The sequence below is a fragment of the Crinia signifera genome, chromosome 1 (assembly GCF_055691185.1).
Source record: "Crinia signifera chromosome 1, ASM5569118v1, whole genome shotgun sequence".
NCBI classification, from domain to species: domain Eukaryota; kingdom Metazoa; phylum Chordata; class Amphibia; order Anura; family Myobatrachidae; genus Crinia; species Crinia signifera.
In genome coordinates, this window is record NC_139217.1 from 50235280 (window position 1) to 50250507 (window position 15228).

The 15228-nt window shown below is 43.9% G+C and overlaps 1 protein-coding gene across 2 annotated transcripts in view; it reads right to left on the bottom strand.

Moving 5' to 3' along the window:
• Positions 1-770: 770 nt before the first annotated feature.
• The window catches only part of ZFYVE28 (zinc finger FYVE-type containing 28), a 174271-nt gene continuing 159813 nt past the window's right edge, over positions 771-15228 (bottom strand). For both annotated transcript variants that reach the window (XM_083151465.1, XM_083151455.1), the window contains 5 exons: positions 13108-13262; positions 12317-12433; positions 10461-10565; positions 8725-8828; positions 771-4663 (listed from right to left, as the gene is read on the bottom strand). In XM_083151465.1, the coding sequence (XP_083007591.1) occupies positions 4532-4663; positions 8725-8828; positions 10461-10565; positions 12317-12433; positions 13108-13262 (613 nt within the window). In that variant the 3' untranslated portion in view covers positions 771-4531. The remainder of the gene's footprint in view (positions 4664-8724; positions 8829-10460; positions 10566-12316; positions 12434-13107; positions 13263-15228) is intronic.

A 15228-nucleotide genomic window follows, 5' to 3' on the forward strand; every position in this document is an offset into this window, starting at 1 on the left:
GTCTTGTCCTTTTGCCAAATCAGACCTGTGTATTGAAGGTGCTTCTCTACCTTTCAGCACTGTAGGAGGACAGTGCACCGATCAGTAACCGGTTATAGATAGAAGTGGTTTGAAGCATACTTGCCTGTTCTCCCGGACTGCCCAGGAGGCTCCAGAAAAAAAAAAAAAAAAAAAAAATCGGGAAGGGCAGGCAAGTCCCCCGGAGCAGATGCCCCGACCCACCACAACTTTCCCGCAGCTGTCCTTAGAAGTGGGAGGTCAGGGGAGACATATAAAGTGATCTGCAATCGGGGCTACAATGATGAGATTACGCATCCGCCCCTTACACCACCCACCATGCGAAAGCCACACCCCTTATTATACTGACCTGGCTGTTGCAGCCACAAAGTTAAGCTATGTACACACGGTGCAGTCAATCGATGAATCGGGATCGAATCTCAAGGCGAGCAAAACACATTCGATTTTGACTATGTAGTACAGATCTGTACTATATTTATATATCACAGATATAGTACAGATATGTACTATATAGTCTTGCCTGCACAGTCTTTTTCTATTCGGTATCGACTAAACGGAAGTGTGCATTGGTATTGAATTGGCATCGGATGAGTCTAAAAACTGTTAGATTTTGTCTATATAAGGAAAATTCAAATAGAAAACCGTTTAAATGGAACCGTGTGTACACCCGGTTAGTAAGCATGGTTTGAAGACTTACAGAAAGTAACGTCCACAATGAAAACACAAATACAAAGGACAGCAAACCCGGCATATGTACAGAAATTACCGACATTTTAATTATCTTAAGATATTACAAGACAAATGTCTCCCTTCGAGGCAAGTGCATACCAGTATTAAGTACAGTATGTTCATTGTGCTTTTCATTAAAGAAAAATCTCAGTATATACATAAGAAACTACTGTACAGCATCTGAGATCAGTAAATCTATTTACGGAATATTTTTTTTTTTGATTTATCGCATTTACAAAATAAGAACAGGCTCTAAATAAATAAAAGTACAATCCATTAAATAACATCATTCTGTTTCACAGGAGTAGTTGTTTTTATGCATATTTATCTCATATTTGAAGTATATTCTGTTTATTATACAAAAATCAAGCAACGATGTATCAACAAAAGAAACGTAAAAATAAAATCAACTGCAATAAGTATTGCAAAAGTGAAGCCTGAGATTAAAGCCTGAATAAGTATCAGTGTTTGACGCCACACTGCTCTGAGCGCTGACTAACCACAACCACGCTCCGAGGGTCCGACAGCTGCATGACAATGGCCAAGTGACCGGTTCCGGCACTGTATTGGAGCAGTCTAATGCTAGGGTCCGGATCACTGCAGGCATTGCACAAGCATGACCGACTGGTATGTTCTGTACAGCCATTGGCATGGTGTAATAATGATGATACGGGCCCATTGTCAAATACACCGCTGCCGGCACTGAAAACCCGTAACTGCAATTTGCGATTGGACTGTTTGAGGAGTTATAATTTCCGGCCACCCAACTTCACCCAAAACAGAATTTTTAGCCTCCAAATCAACGTGAACTGTATAAATCAGCACACACCGGGGAACCACAGTATTTGCGTCAATCAAAAGAAATTCCGTGAGCGGTTTCGGGAATGTTGATAACGATCAGTATCACATTATAAAGTGCTGAACGGTTTCTAATGGAGACGACAGCCCAGGTAGTCAGAAAATGGCTCACTTTAAAAGCAGCTGCTTTGCCATGAAATTACACAAAATAAAAAAGAGGATATGTAAACAATGCAGTTGAACATATAAAGCACAACAACAATGGTGTCCCGCCATAGCGCACAACAATTCCATCCAGTGGAACGCAACAATATAATATTGACAATGTACATAACTTTATTAACAAGCCCTAGTGGTACAAAACAATCAACTGTGTGTGTGCGTGGACAGTAGCGAATAGGACATGTTTCCAGTGTACACAATACAAGCCGCCCGTATGTCTGGCTTGGCAGGAAATAATGTGGATAGGGAAGATATGCATGGAGGACCCATATTCCAGTGCTTAGGACTAATCTAGTCATCCCTAAGTCTAGGTGTGCATAATGGAGGCAGACAAGGAGGTTGGAAGAGAAGAGGTATTGTATCTGGACACCGAATTCTCCTTCCAGATGGTGCATGGAAAACCTAAAAGTAATCCGAGGTGAGTTTAAAATAAATAAATAAAACAAAATCTTTACTAAAGCATCTAAAACGGACAATTGGAGCAGTTTCCCCTAGTTACCCAATTCTATTATTTTCTAGAATGCAATAAAGACAGAATACGTTGCTATGGGCAACGCCTCCAATCAAGGACTCTGCTCTTCGTGCAGCCAATCTCATAGGACGATTGTGGACCATATAACACTAAATTGCCTACAGCTGTGAAATCCCCAGCTCCTGCAGGCCATTCACAGTCTATGCATCATGCCGTGCAATAAACTATATATTCAAGAAGCAATGCCAATTCTTTCTTATTTTTGCTTGAGTTCCCCATCTAGGAGATATGCAGCATAATTATTAAGAAGCACTTTATCTGGTTAATTATTTAATATGCTTCCCGGCGAGAGACCTATTTAATGCAGCCATCCACGGTCATAAAAAGCTTCCAATAAATAACTCCCCTGACTCTTCAGGTGACACCACCCCCCCACCCCCCCCCCAAACCAAACCATATTGGACCTAAAAACTTCACAAAAGAAAACCTGAATTGTTTCAAAGACCTCAAACGGAGCCTTAGAGGTCCTAGATATGTGAGCAGGATACCAAGGTGCTGCCACTTCCCAAGGCGCATACACACTGGGCGACTTTGAGCTGAGAGCAGTTCAGTTTTGTCCTTTGAGCTGCTTTCAGTTCAAAAATTGCCTAGTGTGTATGGTCCACTGATGAGTGCTCCGGCATCATCGCTGGCCCAGAACGCTCATCTACTGGTGTCACCAGCAGGTGAGCGATGGGGGTGGACGGCTTTCCATAGCATCCTGCTATGGAAAGCTGTCTACCCCGGGGAAAATCTGTAAAACGGGTTAAAATTGCTCAGTGTGTATGGAAAATCGCCCGGCGTGTATGGACCTTGGTTGGTATGACAGCACAGCACGTTTCATGTAAAAGTAGAACATGTGCTAGGTGTAAAGGCCCCCACACACTAGAATGATTTTTTGGCCGATTTCCGACAGATCGTACGATATATCGGCCGATAATTGGTACAAAAACGGCCGATATATCGGACGGTTGGTCGGAAATCGGCCAAAAAATTATTCTAGTGTGTGGGGGCCTTAAAATGTTGCTGTGAGCTCTTTGGATCGCAACCAAACTGACTGGTAATGTGGTGGAGAACAGCATGTCGAGATCCCCTATTTGTACACTGACTAGACCGGTAGTTTATGGATGCCAGGCACCAGTGACGATTGCCGATCTGGATGCACAGACATGGATATGAATGTTGTGCCTTGATTCCTTATATATACATAGTTCAGACTAATTGTTGTATCTTCAGCATGAGAGGTGCGAGAACATATACAACGTAGGCACGGACACAGATTCCCCACATATGTAAACCCTCTACCGGCATCGATATGTAAATACTGGCGTCATACAGATCACCGCGTCAGGCAGGTAACTTTCCCAATCAGCCTTTCTTATAAAAAATAATAAAAATGAAAAGCAAAAATTCTCAAAAGCAATGCTTTATAATAGAGGTAGGCTACAAGGAGCTTGCCATCGGTGGTGGAACTGCAAGCCCCAGCAATCCTTAGATGTGTATACTGTATGTGGGACAATACAGTTCCCCCCCCCCCCCCCCCCCGTGACTTATAAAACACTTGTGAGGTTCTCCAGAGAAGCAGCAGCTGGAATGTGAGCAGAGGGATGTGTGTATTCTGGATATTACCTTTACAGAAAGTTATTGCTGTCATTTTGGTTGGAAACCAAAAACAAAATAGACAAAACAGGAGAGTGACTGCAAGCAGAGGCCATTCTACACCTCCTTGTATTGCTCTGTACAAGGACAGTAATAGCAAGCCATCGCTTCCCCCCAGAAGATGACATAAGTCACCCGGGTTCAGCTCCATCGGTTTGCTTCTAACGCAGGAGATGGTGACAGGTATGTGACAGGACCCACAGGCGTCTAGAGGCTGAGCCATGCCTTGGGCGGTGTGCGCTGACAGATGCTACAATCTTTAATGTTTAAGGTAAAGCAGTGATGCAGTGAGAATATGCTAAGCCCTATTCCTTGTAGTCTTCTGTGCAGTGGTGTTTGTGTCCCAGCAGCCGGATCATTTGGAAGACTGTACTGAAGCGGAGAGCCACACACACACACACCTTTTATCCTGTTCTTTAGCAGCTGACAAAAAAAGAAAAAAAAAAATGAAAAGTCTTTGTACAAATATTAATAAGTGTTTCATTTAAAGCCCACATGCCTCCGGCAAAGTCCATATTCGCTGATATTCTTGGCGTGGATCAAACCGCAAGGTGATTTGCTCGGGATCCGCATTACTGCTGTTGCTTCGCGGCATCAGATTGCAGGTTTGTCGCTGTAGAAAGGAGTGACGTGGAACATATAACAGTGTGTACAGACGCGGACTGGTTTCATCTGTCCGTACCGTGGCAAAGGAGCAGAATGGGAAGAACACCGAGAACAGAAGATCTGGAAGAGAGATATTACATATGAATGCATTTCCTGTCCATTGTGTCAGGTTATTGTTTTCATATCATATGTATTTTAACAATTACGGCACGTTGTGTTTATGCATGTTTACATATGTATTGTTCTTATAACATTGGGACTGCCTCTATGTGAATTTAAATGTACATGACTCATTTGCAGTACCTATTGCCGTTGGTAACCATGCCGCAGTTTCAATGCTACCGCTACATACTATGTATATAGTATGCAGCGGTAGCATACCATGTATGTATGTATGTATGTATGTATGTATGTATACTACTTGGTCTGTTTTTAATCTCCAGTCCCGGGATGTGTAACACTCCCCGGTTGCGGATTCCGGTGTTTGAACCTGGAGCAATGTATGTAGAGGGTATTTAAGGTAAGCTGTTACACTGTATGTTTGTACCTAGATGAAGAAATATTAACAATTTGGAAAGTAAGAATGCTTTCAAAAACAAAAGCGTTTAATCGTTTATTGTTATCAATTAACAAAATGCAAAGTGAATGACCAAAAGAGAAATCTCAATCAAATCAATAATTGTAGTGACCACCCTTTGACTTCAAAACATCATCAATCCTTCTATGTACACTTACAGGCAGGGATTTTGTAGGATTATAGTGAAGTTTATGCCAACCATACCAAATAAATGGTAATGATCATTTTCACATGTCGGTTGAAACACAGTGGTAGTGGCTTACAACTATGAGAGGAGCAGCCACAAGTCATACACCATGGCAAGGCTGATCACAGCAACAAGACACAAGGTAGTTATACTGCATCAGCAAGGTCTCTCCCAGGCACAGATTTCAAATCACCACCAAAAAAATGGAAACACCACCAGCGCTGCACCTCCAGAAGAATAAATATCTGGGTACAATAGATTTAATAAAAATGGTTTATGGCCTCCTAAGTCTGGTCGGCACAAACAATTATGATAACTGACCTTAGATCAGAACCCTATGTGTCCATAAGGGTTTCTTTGCAAAATGGCGAATATCCTCCCACTAGACCAAACTGGGTGACATCATGATGGCTTCCGTTATGCTGGATTACCCAAATAAACTGACCTTTTGGGGGTGCCCTATATGCAATAAGGGTTTCTTTGGTTGTTTGTATGACTGCAACACGACAAACATTCCCAATACACCAAACGTATCACCGTTACCACTCAACAGTCCCATCAGATCAAGGACTCACCTCAAGGCAATGCTCTATGGGCATCCAAAGGTTTCTTTGTATGTCTTATGATATGGTGCTGCAGACGAAGGCTCATACCAACAGAACATCAATGAAAAATATTTATTGCGGTACCATGTAAAAGATACAATGGGTCAGGAATACCGACCAGACTTAGGAGGCCATACACAATTTTTATTACATCTAGTGTACTCAGATATTTATTTTTCTGGAGGTACAGCGCTGGTGGTGATTAGAAGGCAAGGAATTGTTAAATCCTAGGATCCATCCATAAGCAGCAGTATCAGCGGCGCAGTAGTTATCTTATACATTTGTGTGCTGACAGATTTCAAAGCAGACTTGGGTATCAAGATTTACTGTTCAAGCTCTTTTGAAGAAGCACAAAGATATTAGCAACACAGAGGACTGTAGACGCCTGGTCAGCCAAGGAAACAGTGCATCAGATGAAAGACGCTTCATGCTTACTTCCCATCGAATAGGAAGATTTCCAGTGGGACCCAGATCCAGATTCTCTACAGTTCAGAGAAGACTGTCCAGAAGTGGCCTTCATGGAAGAATAGCAAGCAAAAAGGCTATATATTTGATGTGGAAACAAGGCCAAGCGAATCAACTGGGCACAAAAACATAGGAACAAGGGTGCAGAAAAATGGCAACAGGTGCCCTAAGCTGATGAGTCAAAATAATAGGCTGTAATAGAAGATAGCTTGGTCACTGAAGGTCAGGAGAGCGGTGCAATAAGGAGGGTCTGCAGGGAACAGTGAAGCATGGTGGAGGGTCCTTGCAAGTGTGGGGCAACATCTCAGCAAATGGAGTTGGTGATTTGCTCAGGATTAATGGTGTCCTCAATGCTGAGGAATACAGGCAGGTACTTATCCATCATACAATAGCATCTGATTGGCTCCAAACTCATTCTGCAGCAGGACAATGACCTCAAACACACAGCCAATGTCATTGAGAACTATCTTTAGTGTGAGGAACGAGGAAGTGATGAGATCAGGGCTCTGTGAGGCCATATCATCATCATCATCAGGTCTGTCTGGGATAACATGAAGAGAGTGCAGGATGTGAGCAAATGACATACACAGTAGTTCCTTCTCCAAGATGTTTAGAAAAACCTCCCTACCGAGCTCCTTCAAACACTGTTGCAAGTACCTAGAACAGACATGTCCAAATGATGGCCCAGCTGTTGTGAAACTACAAGTCCCATCATGCCTTGCCATAACTTTGCCGTTAGGGAATACTAAAACTATGGCAAAGCATGCTGGGATGTGTAGTTTCACAACAGCTGGAGGGCCATAGTTTGGACGTGCATGACCTAGAAAAACTGATGCAGTTTTGAAGGCAAAAAAAGTGGTCACACCAAATATGGATTTTCTATAGATTTTCTTCCATTCATTCACTTTGCAGTTTGTAAATTCACAAAAAGAAACTATTAATATATATATTTTTTTTAACATTCTTCCATGTTGTCCACACCTGTCTAAACGTCTTCACAGTACAATTTATATAGGTCTATCTATATCTTTATATACACACGCACTTGCGGATTGTCCGGCACTCAAGATGCAAAGCTTGCTATCACTCCATACAGAATATACATGTACACATACAGTACACACATATATATTCATTTGGTGTTGAGTCACAAGACAGTATATATCGTGCAGGTATCACAGGCCTACACACAGCCTTCTGTCGCCTTTCTGATGACCTTCCAGTAGCTGGGAGTGTACAAGACCAGAATAGAAATGGGATTCTGTAATGAGGAGCGGCGGCACAATCTGACATTTTTACAGTATATTTCTATGGCACGACTTTGCTTTACATGCACAGACTTCTCGCTAGGAGCCGGGGTAATTGTTTTATGATTCACTACTGCTTTAATGTCCGTGAACTATATGTGGCAGCGCAGCGCACACAGACTAGGAGCGGGTGTGATTTACGAGCACTTGTAAAACAGAGCTGCCGCTACAGACTGCGCATCTCCTACGCTTTCCCTTACTGCAAACATTACAGGCTTCCTTTGTTTTCTTTCTTGCCAATATGCACTCAGGCCTGGGGGGTGCTATCTGGTATCTATACGAAACTGCATGCACCAACTGTACTGTAATACACACAACTGTCGCTGCCAAGCGGTTAGTCATTTTTATTTGCTTTCACTTGTCATTATTAATTAGGGATGCCAATCCCAGGGCATTTTTTTCAATCCCGGGATTGAAAAATACTCGATCCCAGGATTGGCGGGAGCGAGTGGGAAAACCGGTGAGCGCGCCGCACTTCAAATAATTTTTTCCCCTTAATAAAATCCAGAACTGACATATTACCATTGGTGTCCGCCGAAGAGGGGGCGGGCTCTGAAGTCATGTGACGTCAGCCAGACACCCGTCCCCGGCAGGTATCAGCCCACCTGCACTCCCAGGGGAACACCTAGCGCTTTCATGCGTTCCCCTCCTCCAGCCCTGCAACGAACGGCCGCTCGGTCCTCATGCGAGAAGGGCTGGCCTTGCACTTCGCTTGTTATCTTTCCAAACATATCTGAACGGAACATTTTAAGCGCTAAATGTCAAAGAGCAACAGGTGGATTCAGGGGGGAGGGTGCACCACGGCAAATGTCACTGCGCCATCACATAAAGCCAGTTAAATCAATGGGTTTTAAACTAGACTTTCCCATTAGTATTAAAATATTGCAAACCCACGTCCCTGTTGTGGCAGGGACATCAGATGTTGGAGGAAATACACATGTGTTGCACATATGATGCCAAGTTACACTTTACCATGCAGCTAGGCGAATGACGGGAAGGACAGAGAGACCACACAATAACAATACACTAGAGCGCGTTACCTTGCCACAGCTGCGACAGTGATGTTTCCTACGAATCACTGTGAATGGGGCCTTACATGCTGTGCACAGACTGCAGACTTCATCCGGTACCCAGTCTGGCGGATCTGCGGCAACAAGAGTGGATTAGATAAAGGCAAGTCACCTTTATTGATTACAAAACACAAACTGCAATATAAGATTATTATTATTATCCACATAACCTGGAAATTGGCATAAATATAATGGAACCGCATATATCACACACAAATAAATCGGTCCCAGCCGATATGCAAACAATGACAGTCAATCGGATAGTAAAGTGCACTATGCTTGACCAGGAGGGCAGAACCGAGGTGAGTAAGTTCAAACAGGCCTTAGGATTGTCCAGACCTCAGTGATCGGACCCCGGGATGCAGGCTCCCTCTGGCTGTGTCCTGGCGTCTTTATGCAGCTCTCCACTATCAATCCGGATGTAATTCTTGCACTTTATCAAGCATAGTGCGCTTTACAGTGCACTCCTGAACCCAGCTATCATTACATGATTTTTAGTTTATATTTGTGCCTCAGTGTTCTACATGTATTAAAATGACTATTTCACCATATGAGATTTTTTCTTTCCTTTCATGTCAATCCATGAAACATTGTGAAAGACCTCAAGCTGATTATCTGCATATGAGCGCCGGATAGGTTGTATATTTCCACTATTGTTGCACATGGATCTAGTATATACTCAGCATACTGCACGATAGTCCCAATGCTAATGATTACAGCTACAGAGGGAAAACCGTGGGCAGTCCAGGCCTTAAACATGCTGCAGGTGACCCAACATATGGCCCATTAAGCTCCAAAAGTAGCCCTCAAAGCAGTAACTGGTATATGTGTCCATTTTCTCTGTGTGGACAAACTGACTTCCTGAAAAGGGAACTTTCTTGACTCTCTAAACCAGGGGTGACCAAACCTGTCCTCAAGATCTACCAACAGTTCATGTATATCAGGCAACCTGTGGATCTATATATTTCCAGGTTTGAAAATGTGACAGTTAGTAATGACTACGGCTGTGCACCAGCTAGGGAGTCTGGGAAATGTGACGGTTAGTAATGACTGCAGCTGGGCACCAGCTAGGGAGTCTGGGGAATGTGACAGTTAGTAATGACTACAGCTCTGTACTAGGGATGCAGTTTAAATCCGGCAGTCGGGATCCCGATGTGCAGAATCCCGACGCCGGAATCCCGACCGCCGAATTCCCGACAGTTTCTCACTCCGTGGGTGTCCACAACACCCCTGGAGGGAGAATAAATTAGCGTGCCGAGCGCAGCGAGCCCGCAAGGGGGGGCAATCCACGTCCCCCCCTTGTCGGGATTCCGGCGTCTGGATTTTGAACGCCGGGATCCCAACCGCCGGGATTTCATACTGAATCCCTGTGCTAGCTAGGTGATCTGGGTCATGTGACAGTTAGTAATGACTACAGCTGTGCACCAGCTGGTGGATTTGGGTCATGTGACAGTTAGTAATGACTACACCTGTGCACCAGATAGGGTATTTGGGTCATGTGACAGTTAGTAATGACTTCAGCTGTGCACCAGATAGGGAATTTGAAAAACGCGGACCGGTGGAAGATCTCAAGGACCGGTTTGGCCAGCCCTGATCTAGAGAACACTTGGAGCGCTATTACACAGAGTTCCCATAATGCATCAGTGCAGCGAATTGGATGAGCGCACATACAGCCAGTCAAACCAGCCATTCTCAGCTGTCCATACCTTCAAATTCACCGTCCCGGGCCTTGGCAGCCAGCTCTGAGGAAGAAATGGTTTCCTGGCACAGAGCGCAGTCCTCCAGTGCAACGTTTCTGAGTCCCTGAATCACTGCAAAACACAGCACTCTCCATTATACTATTATTAAAGACACACAATGTATATATTATACAAGTTACATAGTATATGCATGGAATATATAGCAGTGGTTCCCAAACGCCGTTCTTAAGGTTCGCAAACAGTCCCAGTTGCAAAGACATCTATAGCTGAACACCGATGGATGGACTGAGGTACTCATTAAGTCAGCTGTGGCCAAGCATGGCTATACTTACAACCTGGTACGTTAGGTTGCCTTGACGACCATGTAAGCCAACCTCTGGTATACAGTGTGCATTCTAGCACCCCGCACCTAATCAGTGAGGAGGACAGAAATTACTGTATAGTGGCAACGGTGCTTTATCACTACACTAGGTGACATCACGTCTAAAACCGACCTTCACAATTACAAAATGGCCGACACCTCCTTCCCGGCAGTATTCATATCGGCTTGAACTGACCCATAAAACTCAATACCTGCGTTTCTCCTCTCACCTAAAGCTGCACCATGTAACCTAGCTTGTTAATAACCCCCTCTCTCGGGTTCTCCTTCCAATCAGGGTCCACAGTAAAGGCTCTGCCTCGTCTACAACTTAAATCTCCCCTATAGTGTCCCCTTCCCTCCCCAGCATTTATGGATCTAGCCATTGGTAATCTGCATGTAATGGACTCTGATATTTTCCATTAGACACCATGTCTTGGCTCCCTAAGTGACCCTAGAGATTTAGTTATCCCCTCTAGGTCTATGACTTTTACCTGAGGTAAAAAATCAGCCAACGTTAATTGCCTCCCAAGAGTTTCTGTGTACTGTACCTGATGTTTAACATGAATAAGATTGGGGTATTATCCACTTCCTGTCACGCTTACATTTTCCACTTTTTGCACTGCAGTCTTCTAAAATTGCTACATGCATTGTTGGTGCTATAAGTCAATCCCGAGGACACCACACAGTGCATGGTTGGCAAGTCTTCTCTCAGAATCAAGTGAAATTATTAGCTCCTGTCGGGTGACCTGGATAACTATGTGGGGTCCTGAGGACCGAGTTTGAGAACCACTACTATAAACTATACAAAACTGGTCATTGCTGAATTTGTGCAGGGCGATCTGTCCTGAAGTATATTCTGCTAAATTACAACAGATACCAGGAGAAATGATCTCAAAATGTGGTGTACCGCTGCCTCGTCACATCTCTCCCAGTTATACAGTATTTCATATCACAATCTGCAATCTGAACTATCACCACAAGAGGGCAGTGTGGTCTAGTGAATCCAAACAGACATACACTGCACCTTCTACTAAAAAGGTTGGCGCAAGGTATACAAATTAGGGACCATGAGCTCAGGTGTCGACATGGACGACAGAACAATAGTGAAAACCGCATGTCAATCTTTTCACGTGTCAACCTTTTTCAAACGTCTACCTTGTGTGTGTTAACTTTTTGGGGATGACCTCGACATTGTTGAACTAGACATTGCAGACCTAATATCCCACACAGCATCCAATTATATTCTATAATTTTCTATGAAGCAATACAGAAATGGTAGCTAGACTTTAATTGGATGCTTTGGGCCCCCTCCCCCCGGTGACAGTCTGAATTCAATTCTGTCGATTGTCGGAAACTCAGTGGATCGGCGAAAACGGCCATGAATTCCATAAACCCTCTTCCTATTTAATACATTGGTTCTAAAATTGGACTCTCCTAAATCACATAAAAAGATAAGGTGAGTGGTGCATTGTTCTGGTGGCTCTTTTGAGGCCTCGCGTACCTTTCTTCTGCTTCCCTTTGTCATCTACTTCCTGCTTGGTGGCCATGACTTCAAACAGGGTCTTCAAAATACTTCGTAAATCGCTTGCATAATTTGTCTGCAGCTGATCGGCAACACCTGAGGAACGTCCCATAACATGAGTAGGAAGGTCAAAGTACAAAAACATTAAATCTGCAAACAACAAAATCTTTATCTGTTTCTTGTAGAACAAACCGGTAGTTTTTCTGGTGTACAGATGAATCTCTACCAAACCTGAAATACATTATTTAGTGGAGATTGTATGAATTGAAAACAAACCAACCCAGATTAATATTTAGAATTCCCACCTAACCCTCTGCACTGTTACAACAGATCCTTATCATGCCAGTCATTTGTTCAGTGCCGGTGGATTGTCCCCAACAAAGCGGCGATTCCGGCCAAAGAGGACATTGCATATTGTGCAGTGACTATCCTACCCTTACATAACTTTCCATGATGACCTCTCCCCTCTTCCGCATCGCTTGGCCAATGACATTTAAATGTTGTAAGTGTCCGGGAGATATTAGTGAGACCAGTGTCCGATATCTTTATCCAAGAACAATAAGTAAACAAAAAGGGCCAAGACTTTTTGATATTGGAGTGGATGGTGTAAGATCTTTAGGAAAGACTGGAGATTTGACATAATGATGCAAGGATGATAAATGGGGGGGGGGGGGACTGTACACACAGGAACCTGCTCTGCCCCATCTGGCAGTGGTGGAAGCCAGCACACAACTTGTATTGAGCACTGATGAGAAGCGGGGGAGATGCACCTGAGATGCAGACAAAGAGCCGGTGGATGAGGTCATTACTGCTGTGGAACCGGGATCTGATCTTCTGTCTGGAAGCAATCTTCGCAGCGCGCAGAGCCTGTTGAATTTCTTCTTGATCAATGTCATCTGATGAGCAGGAGCTGGTCATCACACTGCTGTGGGAGACATGAAGGTAAGATATAATAATAATAATACATATAATCAGCTGTGAAAGGCAGCCAGCCATCTGGTGATATATTATTACAGGTACTAGGGAAAGGTCAGGGCTGCTCGCATGCAACGGGATAGGAGGCATACTGATTTCTGTCACAGTATAACAAGCCTGACATATGCCATTTCTCAGCTGTGATTACAGCAGACACAATGTGACAATCTCTGGATGAGATTCCAATAAGCACACAGATTGCCTTCCTAGAACCAAACCACTTACACCTGAGCCAGGAGCCATTGCAGTAACAGCAATAGGGTGCAGGAACATGTGATCTACCTAATACAAAGGTATGTGGCTAATACAGAGAGGAAACGTTCTACACATGGCTAATACAGAGAGGAAACGTTCTACACATGGCTAATACAGAGAGGAAACGTTCTACATATGGCTAATACAGAGAGGAAACGTTCTACATATGGCTAATACAGAGAGGAAACGTTCTACACATGGCTAAGAAGTTCCCAGGTAGATGCTATCCCCTTATATAGGTAGAGTGATGAGCTCCCTACCATACAATATACAATTATAAATCAGACATCACAGAGGAGAAGCGCCCATATAACAGCACAAGGTAGTAGGACTCAGATAGCCGAAATAACGTACGTGAGGTTCCAGAGTAGGGAACGCGTTATTACTAATAATAACCTCTGAAGTGATGACATCAGAACTCCCTGATTACAAATGAGGACATCAGAACTCAGATTACATAACTATATAGACTATACACATATATGTTAAGATCTATACCTATACACTGTATATTTATATTGCCGCCTCAATGGATCTATATGCGTATAAGCATGAAGTTCTTCGAGCACACTAGAAGGGCATGCCAGCATTGCTATCGCTATGGCTCCTACACACGGAGTGATGTAGGGACATTTTCTGAGCGATCTAGTGAGACCGCTTAGAAAAATCCCTGGATTAGATGCAAGCAGCAGGAGAGAGCTTTAATTGAAATGTGAGAAGAGGCCTTTGACAACATGATAAGGGAGCGCTGCTCTGAGGAGCTTACAATCTAGTGGGAAGGGGTGACAGACAGATGAAATGCGGTGCAAGTAAGCAGGAGGTGGCCTAATGGTAGATGAAAGCAAAGCAGAGATATATATATATATATCAGTGACGTGCGGTGAGGTTAGTGGTTGGTGAGGCACTGGCTTGGTGGAGCGAGCGACAACGGGGTCTGTGGGGAGCGTTGGGTCCGGGTTGCTTCTGCGCTGACAGGCAGGTGCGGGAGCTGCCTGTCTGCAGAGACCGGCAGAGCAGCTCCTGCTTGACAGCGCAGAAGCAACCCGGACGCAGTGCTTGCCACAGACCCCGCCGTTGCTCACTCCACCAAGGCACCACAGGCTCTGCCCATTTGTCTGCCCACATACCTCTTTTCCTTAAAAGAACACTTGTGGCCAAATGTACTAGCCAGAGTTCAGTGGCTGTGTGGGATGCCGGCTGAAGTCTGAGTTTTTTTTTAAAAGGCAATCATGGTTTTTCCTTGTAAATGTCTGCCTCTTTAAAACAACCTCTGAGTTCAGCCGGCATCTCAAACAGCCACTGAACTCCGGCTAGTACATTTGGCCCATATACTTTAATTTAGTTAGAAACTTTCAATAAAAGCACACTTATTTTACAGAAACACACAGATACAGGCACACCTATCACTTTACACATACACACACCTCTATCACTTTACACAAACCTCTGTCACTGTACACAAAATCACACGTCTGTTATGCTGCTTTCCCACTGCCAAACCTGCTTTGACCCGTTTTTTTAAACGGTTCTTTAAACGGGTCAAAGCAGGTTTAACCCCTTTCCCACTGCATGTAGTAAACGGTATATTACTGGTTAATTACCGGTTTTGTACCTTTCACACTGAACCCCTTGTGAAAGCTACAAAACGGTAATGAGTTTGA